General features: G+C 45.4%; 1 protein-coding gene across 1 annotated transcript in view; it reads right to left on the reverse strand.

Annotated features, from left to right (window-relative positions):
- The window catches only part of BARX2 (BARX homeobox 2), a 58,150-nt gene extending 48,215 nt beyond the window's left edge, over positions 1-9,935 (reverse strand). The window contains exon 1 of the mRNA XM_006775091.2: positions 9,704-9,935. Coding sequence (XP_006775154.1) covers positions 9,704-9,890 — 187 coding nt within the window. The 5' untranslated portion in view covers positions 9,891-9,935. The remainder of the gene's footprint in view (positions 1-9,703) is intronic.
- Between the last annotated feature and the right edge of the window lie 6 nt (positions 9,936-9,941).

Genomic DNA, 9,941 nt, shown 5'->3' on the forward strand with positions numbered 1-9,941 from the left:
ATTTGGGAACACACACACACACACACACACACACACACACACACACTTCCCAGCAATTCCTCTGGCCCTGGTGCCCAGTTCAGGAACCACTCACTCAGATGCCAAAGCGTTACTGGGGGAACAACAGTTACCTTGGTGATAAATAATGTCCCCACCCAGCCAGAGGCGGTAAGGAAGATCCAAACACCAATTTCAGAAGTCACAGTGGCTACGTGAGTGTGAGCTGTACGCGTGTCTAACTCTAAAGTGTTCTTATTTCCCCTCTGTGAGACTGAAAAGCTTCTGTTTCAGGATAGAAAAGCTATTAAGAAAGCCATCAAAAGCCCCACAAGATCAAGGGTTTCATGCGTACGGGGGTCTCCCGTACTATCATTTTTCAATGTTTATATTATAGAGAATTTCAAACATACAGAAAAGCACAAAGCATAATGTAGAACATCTGTGTACCCATGACCAAGCTTTGCCAACACTTAATGCTTGGCCATGTTTACATTAGGCCTTTTCCTTGATAACTACCGTAATTACACAGGCAAATAAAAGGCTGTGAGGAGCCTTCTCTGATCCCATACCCTTACCTCCCTAAACAATATTTAGACATTTTGCATGTTTTCCAGCTTTATATAAATGGTGTCCGACTGTGTCAATCTACAGTTTGTTTTTCTTCCTCAGCATTGAGTTTCTAAAATCTATCCATATTCACACAAGTGGATCTGATTCATTCATTTTCATCACTGCATAAAAAGATAGCACAGCCCTAGCTTGTTTGGCTCAGTGGATGGAGCGTTGGCCTGCAGACTGAAGGGTCCCGGGTTCGATTCCAGTCAAGGGCACATGCCAGGGTTGCAGATCTCCAATGGAGGGCGTGCAGGAGGCAGCTGATCAATGATTCTCTCTCATCATTGATGTTTCTCTCTCTTCCTCTCCATTCCTCTCTGAAATCAACAAAATATATATGTATATTAAAGAAAAAGATAACACATATGATTTCTCTTTTTTCCTTCTAAAAAGCAGTGATTGTTTTAGATTTTTCGTATCACAAGCAACGCAGAAATGAGTGTTCTGATACACGTGTCCTTTTGCACATGTACAGTGATTTCTCAGGGCATCCACGCCGAAGTGAGAGTGGGAGCTACAGGATGTGTGTGCATCTGCAGCATTACTGGGTGTTGCCACAAACCTCCCCAAAGAAATTGTACCAAATCCTACTCCCACCATCAGAGTATGAGACTGTCTACTGCTCCACATCCTTGTCATGAACTAATACTGTGAGATTCTTTCGTTTTCGCTTATCCAATGGGTATGAATTGGCTTCTCCTGTTCACTGGTGTGTGGCTGACTGACTACCAGTGAGGCAAACTTCCTCTCATGCTTACTGGCCGTCTAGCTCTTCATGTCTATGAACTGCCCATTTTTGTACTTGCCTTTTATCTTATTGCTTGTAAGAGATCTTTGCCTATTCTGTGACTTGGAGAATGCTGCTTTGGGTCTCAGCTTCCCCATCCGTACGGCAGAGATAATAATATCCATCTCTTAGGGATGATTTGAAGCTGATCATGAAGACCGAGTCCAGTGCCTAGGACATGTGAGACACTAAAAAACACCATCACTATTTCTACTATTGTTCTGAATATGGATAAGGTTCAGGATAGAAAATATTTCTAGCTTTTCTTTGGAATAAGTACCGGAGGACTCAGAGGAGCTGCCTCAGCAACTCTCCTTGTCCAGACTATTTCCCATGATTCAAAGACATGATATCAGTACCTGGTTATGTGTAAGTTACCATCAGGAAAATGGGGAGTCAGTTCCCCTAAATCTTGCTTAAATTCAACATGGAAGTTACACTTCCTTCAATCCACACATGGCTGTGGCCTCCTCTGTGAACGACCGTGAGCCCGAGTCGGTTACGTTAAAGTGTGGCAGGAACTCTGGGCAGAGGGCAAAGGGCTGTGGAGGCCGGCAGGTAAATCGGGGTTAGGGACCTCTCAGGTTTCCCAAGATGGAAACTCAGCCGTGACTTCATGGGATTCCACCAGGCCCAGGGCCAGTCCCTTTCCCCACACATCAAATGTGATCCTTGGATAAGAAAAGCCGAAGGACAATTATCCTGTCACTTATCACAGACACGGGTGTTTTGTAATAATGGCCAGAAGCACACTGACATCCCCCGGCAGGGGGGGTGGGGGGCAGCCGGTCCCATTCAGTGCTCACTGTGGAATTACCTATCTGTCGCCAAGATCCAGAGGGACACGCTCCAGAGGACGTGTTGGTGAGCAAGAGACGCAATAAAAAGGACCCGCGTCAGCCTCCCTGCTGGCGCTCTTGACATCCTTCATTTGGTGGTGAGAGCTTCCCAGCTTGGCTCCTGTTCAGGGGCAGCCTGACCTTTCCTGGGAGAAAGGCTGTGTCCATTCATCCTCACAAACCCTGCCATGGAGTCAGCAAGCGTGGATAGCTGTCCTCCAGGCCTATCAGGTAGTCCTGACATCAGCACCAATGAATAACTGGCAGGGTCCCTTTCCAGATGCACTTGTACGTGATCTAAGGCTCAGAATTCTCTCCCTTCGGGTTCCTTTTCAACGGGCACTAGCAAAAGCAGAGACTTCCCGTAGCAACTTAAGAAAGAGGCCTTCTCAGAGCGATCCTGGGTAAGAGTCAACCCCAGCCCAAATATAATTAGCCCATCTTCTGATATCTATCTAGGTGCACTGCTCTGTTCCTTCAATACGTGCCAAGTTTCCACCTTCCAGAAGTTAAACTGCCATATAAAAATGCCCTGGCGATGATGAGTAATTAGACTCCGTAATGGAAAACTAACTGTGTTTTTATTTAGAGCATTTGTTTTAACGAGGCACTTCTTTTCCTAACTGTTATTAAGCTGCAATAAAAATCAATGAAATCCCGAGGGTTTGCAAAGATTTTTTTGGTTAAAATGAAAACCAAAAACAGAAAACACACCAGAGTATTTCGTTGGCTAAGACCACCAACTTTGTACAAGGCCCTGATCTGAACCCCGTGATTAATACATTTTACTGCCTATTCTATCCTGTCCTCCATGCAGCGAGGGGGTGGGGGTGGGGGGAGAGAGCCATTCCAACATCTGGAGCAGCCAAAACGGAGACAGGCCCTGGCGAGAGGGGAGAGAGGGGCCTGTCACATGTACAATGTCTTCACCCACAGAGTCTCAATCTTTCTCTTCCCTTCCTCCTTGTCATACTGAGCCCGAGTGTGCCCCTTGAGCGGAGTGGCTTGTGACGGTTCTGCGGACGTTCTGGCTTCGAAGAAGCTCAGCCAGCTGTGAGCTTGGGGTCCATCCCCCCACATGGAACACTCCCACTCCTCCGCATGCTGCATGGACCCAGGACTCCCCAAAAGAGAGCGCTGAAGCTTCGATCTATGCATCGCACCCAAATCCTGGCAGCCCTCTCCACCAGATCCCAGTTAAGAGTTCGGCAACGGACTCAGCGACAGGACCCAAATTCACTTCCCTCGGCCAGGACCAGTGGCAAGCGTGGGGGGTCGGGCTCACAACACCCACCAGACCTTCAGAGGCTTCGTGCACATGAGGGAGCCTCAGATCCGGGCGACCTGCCTGGCTTTCATCTCTGTTCCTCTTCCTCCTTGACCTCAAAGCAAAAGTGCCAGTGACACCTAAAACTGCTCCTGGGTTAGCACTTGCTCAGGCCTCCACACTGAACGCACATGCCGGGCAGGCCCCACGCTCTGGGTCCCCTCCCCTAAGGGGCTCCGGCGTGTGACTAAGTGGAACCACACTTACAGGCCCTGCGCTGATAGAGGATTTCCGAAGCCACCTTTGTTTTGTCCCTACAGCCACTGAAGGGCACTGTGGCACACACAAGGCTAAGTCAAGTAGCTTCAAGTTTCAAAAGAAACCCTTTTTTCTTTTTCCCTTTTCCTCTCTCTCTCTCTCTCTCTCTCTCTCTCTCTCTCTCTCTCTCTCTCTCTCTTTCTAATCCTCAACTGCTTTTCATACAGATTCCTGGGATATATTAATGCTAACGATCTTTGCCTTTAGATTTCCGAGGTATGTTAAAACTGGCAACTTTATCACTGCTGCCCACGCTTGTATCACAAATTGTTTTCCATCCAGACGTTCAACCGAAAAACACACAAATGAGCATCTCTGTAGGAAACTGATTTCGTAGAGTTAACCATGGGTACCGTTTCATTGGAGTTCATTTGAGTTGTCGTTAACGAGGTTAACATGACAGTTTTGCTGGTGATAACGCCCTTTAGGTGGAGTTCAAAGAGGAAATTCCATATGGTAAGCAAAAGCATTGAAGTGTCACAATGCTCCCCATCCCAATTCCAAACTGCCCATCACATACTTGAGAGAAGGACCACAAAGGGTTTGGCAGTGGTTCTACAAGTAGTCTAGAGGCATTTTTCAAATATCCCAACTGTTTGTCAAGATTGAGAAGAAACTTGACATGAGTGACTCATAACAGTGCCATCACCGAGCAAGCATAAATATTGGTTGAGTTAAATTATTGCATTCCATGAAACTGAAGATGACAGGCGTTTGGAGAGGTATGGTGACCTGTGAACGAAACTTCTAATCATTTTCTCATTAGAAAAAATCACAACCAGAGAAGAAACTGCTCATGCAGTAGTCACTGGTTAAAACTGACTCCTGAAAGAACCCCTCAGCATCCCTATTCAACAAAGGAGTTATAACATTTAAGGGATAATAAAACGACAGCTGAGGATCTCAAAAGAACTCAGTCCAAATATAGTCTCTGACCCTGATGAGTCCTGGCCCTGCGAGCCCCTTGATTTATGTGCCCTTACAATGGGAACAGGAGAAGCGGTTATGAGTAATTGCTAATAAAAGCCTATTTGCCTCTGGCAGAAATGCAAATGCTTGTTGGTAATGATCATTTTCCCAAACCCCTGTTTGCATTTCTCCATTAACATTCCAGTGCCCAGCTCCCAGCTCCCAAGATCCTACGGGGTCTGGTTTCTGACTGAAAGCCAGAGCTGAGTTTGGGGAGCCACAGGAGCCAACTCCAGAAAGCAGTAGCTGGCTCCCGACCGCCCTACGAAGTCATGACACCCGTCCGCACCTCCTTTCATTTTTCACTGCGATGACACCCAATCTTTGTGATGAAAAAAAGAAAAGAAGAATGAACCCAAGGACACCACCCCAAAGAACTTGTTTCTCTTGGACCCACCAAAGGATAAAATGTTCTCAATGTCACCTCCTCAGATAAACACCCCCAAATGCCCCCTTTTAATTGGCTGGTTGTCTGTGCCTTGGGTGTGACTGCAGGAGTTTACCCCGGGTGTGTGACCACGTGGGAAAGGTCTTCCTACACCTGGGTACCCTCATGAGAAGGACAGCGTGGGTAGCACGGACGGAAACGACGCCCACACTGATGTGACCCTAGCACTTTGCAAAACAGTGTCTTCTTCTAGGGCAGTGGTCGGCAAACTGCGGCTCTCGAGCCACATGCGGCTTTTAGGCCCCTTGAGTGTGGCTCTCCCTAAGCCTTAGGAGTATCCTAATTAAGTTAATAACAATGTACCTACCTATATAGTTTAAGTTTAAAAAAAATTTGGCTCTCAAAAGAAATTTCAATCGTTGTACTGTTGATATTTGGCTCTGTTGACTAATGAGTTTGCCGACCACTGGGCTAGGGGACACTGGTCTATGATCCCTTCCACCTCTATACCTCCAGTCAGCTATGCAATAAGACTGGCCAATCACGGACAGCTTCAACAGGATCATTCTGCCAGAGAAGGGGGAAGGAATTAGACTATGGTTTAAACGTTTTTTATCCTCACCCAAGGATGTATTCACTGATTTTAGACAGAGGAAAGGAGAGAGAGAAGGGGAGAAAGAGGGGTGGGGGGGAGAAAGAAACATCAGTCAGCCACCTCCCATAGGCACCCCAACCAGGGATCGAACCCAAAACCCAGGTACATGCCCTGACCAGGAATCGAACCCAAAACCTTTGGTTTACAGGAAGACGCTCCAACCAACTGAGCCACGCGGCCAGGGCTGGACTATGGTTTCAGTGGAATAATTAAAAGTCACGTACTGGTCATGGGTTGTAAAATGTCCAAATGTCTACATTCACCTCCCCACAAATATGTATGTGCAAGTCTGCGGTAAATCTAGGCTTACTATAAATAATTATAAGTAATTAGCACAAATTATAAGCAGTCGGTTGGTTTCTCAGTGTCCTCCTATGAAAATTCTGAGGGTAAACTGTGACATCGTAGTTTTTGTGAAGCGAGTTATTCATTTGTTTCCAAACACCCCTCAAGTTTAGGAACTCTGCCTGTGTCTAAAGATCAAACTGAAAGAGGGATCCCCCCAAAGCTACTGTGCGGGTACCCCCCTCCCCCTCCGCCCTGCAGTCTATTCCGTCCTGGAGGCCGGGTTTCTGCAAGTGACTCCTCCACCAAGAAGCATAAATCCCAACCAGAGAAATCGACCACACACTGCAGACTTCAACAGAATTGACGACACGCTAAAGGGCACCTCATGCTTGGCCTTCAGTCACTGTCAATGCTCTAATGTTGATGTGTGATCGTTACTGATTCCCAAATGGCAATATGTTTCCATTCTGAGTGAGGATCACTGTGATCAAACTGAAAAGAAGACCAACTTGGTTATACACCAAGTTAATTCCGAGCGTATTGCACAGCTCAACAGGGGGCTGCAGAACACACCTGTTTTCAAATGGAGGCTTTCTTTGCGCTTCGCTTTTTAAATCTTATTTTAAATGTAATGATAAACGTTCCTTTCGTTTGGCTTAATTTCCCACATAAGGTTCCTTCTCAGTGATGATCATGTGTCTTAGGAGATCCCCTGTGATTTAGAAACAGCTTTCTAAGACTAAAATCACACCATTTGTAATAAGAAATGGGCCTGTGAAAATAGAGAGTAATTTTTTGAAGGTGAGTATTCCAGTAAGGTTAGCGTGCCTGAAAATAAATCATTGTCGGGTGATTACGTAAAATGTTTCCATTTCCCAGTTTACCGGAACTCGAGACCTTCTGCCTGAGGAGATTCAGTATCATGAATTGATATTTGAATTATTAATCTAAAGACCATGGACTGCTTAACTATGAAGAGGCCTTTTCGATGCGATCGCTTTCTTTCCACCCCAATTTTATGTACCGGTTATGCAAGGTGGTGTCTTTTTGTATCTTAGTTTTCATTGTTTGACCTGACAAAGTTCACTTCTGTTAGTTATTTAAATCTTAAAACAGCAGACCAAAGGATGAGAAAGTTCAGTAACTTTAATTCCAATGTCTGCCTTTCACTTGATTTGAACTTGTTAATGCATTGGTTCCACCAAAAGTGCTAGTTATCTTGATACAGAAAAAAAATCACAGTTTCATTATGGGTGACGGGTGCCAAGAACTGACTGCTGTTGTTTTTTAATTAATAAAAAAAAAAGATTAAGTTCATCCAAGCTAAGATTTTTGATCCTGAACATAACCGTTAAAAGCAACAAAATGCTTTGAAAGTAGGGTATTTGCAAAACCTTTGCGAAGTCACTAATGGGATTCCCATGATCTAATACATGTAAGGCTTTAACTGTAACCGTAAACCCACTGAAAGCTTTGGGTCTGAAAGGATGGACTATTGTAGCCAGTTTTTATGGGTTTAATTCCACTGGCAAATCCCAGTTTCTGTATTTTAAGTCTCAACGAGAGCAAACTCACAACACCTTTTCAAAAGAACGATGCATAGAAAGCAAGCCCTGGGATGATAGGGCAAGAAAACCAGCCACGACCCTCTCTCACGAACCATCCGTGAACACCAGAAGCACAAAACTGAGCAACGCTTTTAGTTCATGATATACGCGCACAGTTCTCTTTTAACTCACAGCCTCAGATGAGTCGTTTTATTTTCCTCTGATTAATTTCCCACACAAGGTCCCATAAAACACAGCATTTAGCCTTGACCGATAACTGGACCACTGATTTCAGGGGCTCTTTATTCCTTGTTTTTTTCTATGATCCAGTTCTGCAACCAATAAAAGTCAGAAAACGCTGCCTTCAAATCAATGCATGCTGCAAAGTTACTTTTTAAAAAACCAAAAAACAAACAAACCAACCTGCAGGCTCTATGCTCTACCTGGGTATTTAGAAGTTGTTCTGTTTTGTCCTGGGAACCTCCAGGTAAGTAACCTTAGCAAGGCGCATTGAGATGTGTGATTAAAACAGATCCTCTCCGTTTAATTTGTGATGAGAAGGATCTGAGTTATTGTAGCAAATGATTAAATTTATGCCTCACACAAGATGCAGCCTACCTCCCCTATCCAACATCTACGAAAACTGTTCACCCAGGGTTTTACGCGGCAGGCACACAACTGTAAAAATATCAACATCAAGGATATCTACCTTGTTTCTAAAATGTCTTACTTGTTTCTTGTCTTGGCTGTTTCTGGATTTTTTAAAATTCAGTATTACAAGTTTTGGTATGGGCTCTTAGGCCTAATTCCACCTGACAGATAAAATTCATTTTACAAAGGTGTCATTGAGCATAATATTCATGTTATAACCAAATACACGTAGGCACAATTCGGTTGTAAGAGAGCTTTATGGTATGTATTTACACGCATAGTCACCGACTATCCTACAGGGACTTCCAATGGAACCAACACAAAGTAAAGGATTTCAATCACTGCCCAGGTCTTGGCCTTGCCATTCCAAAAACGTTTTTTAAAATCACTGCTAGCTCTTCAGTTTCCTTGTTCAACGTAAATATGACTAAATTAATTTATGTCATGCCATCCATGCAACAAACATAACCTCAAAGGGTCTTTTGGTTTGGAAATGCCACGTGGACGCCTTGAGTTGAAAGCACTGTCAATAACTTTTTTAATAAAAACTGCTTCAACTTTTTTTTGTTTTGTTTTCCTATCCCTACGTTTAGATAGTCTCCATTCTCTTCATGTACTCAAAGTGTTGTGTTTTTTTTTTTAAATAAATACCTTTGGATTTATTTCCTACATAAAGCTACGCCTTTTTCAGTATATTTATGAAGTGCTCTTGATCGCTTGATCGTCACTATTGGTCTTAGTTCTTGCAGAGAACGAAACCCAGGTGTGAGGAATGTTTTTATTGCTATCACAGTTGTTTTTTTGGTTGTTTAGTTGAGTTTCGTTTCGTGTAGCAGGCAGAGAAAACCAATTCCGCTTACAACACAGTGCGATATATTCCGGAACGATTTTCCCCAAAGGAAGAGATCCTTTCCAGTCAAGTTCAGTGAATATGGGATTTTGTCGAGAGCCTTCGCATACCGCTTTCCTTGAAAAATTCCCAGTGAAGACCGAAGATTGGAGTTAACTCAAGGCGAGAAGCAACACCACTTCCTGAAACAATGTTTTAGGCGCTGAACCAGGTCAAGAGTTTGAACTTTCTGACCGAGAACCCAGGCGGCACTGGGAAGCAGGAAGCGCCCGCTGGCTCCGGCGACCCGCTCCTGGGGCGCGTTGCCTGCCCTTTTGTTCCCACCTAGTGCCCCACACCTTGACCAGCCCTTCCCAGGGATCGCCTTCTCCCAGACCGAAAAGTGCAGCTGCCTTAGCAATCTGCCCGCCGCTGAGAATTCTCGTCCTCTCGCCCTCGGATGGGAGGACAGAGGGGGTAAAGCGCCCGACACCAGCGAGAGAACTAGCGCACCCCCCACACACACCAAACCCCCAGCGGGGCGCCTTACCGGTACAGGAATGCAGGGGCTTGGGTCGCACGACCAGCGAGGGGCACACGGAATAGAGGGAAAGTTTCTCAAAGTAGTCGCAAGTCTCCTTGGAGAGGATCTCGTCGATCATGAAAGTCTTGTAGCGCCGCCTGGCTGCTTTGAGTTGGCCGGGCGAGGTGAGCCGCAGCTCCGCGTGGCAGTGCATGGTGAGCCCGGGCCGCGGGGCTGGCGCGCCGGCGGGGGGTCTGTGCCCGGC

The sequence above is a fragment of the Myotis davidii genome, unplaced genomic scaffold, assembly GCF_000327345.1.
Source record: "Myotis davidii unplaced genomic scaffold, ASM32734v1 scaffold148, whole genome shotgun sequence".
In the NCBI taxonomy this organism is placed as follows: domain Eukaryota; kingdom Metazoa; phylum Chordata; class Mammalia; order Chiroptera; family Vespertilionidae; genus Myotis; species Myotis davidii.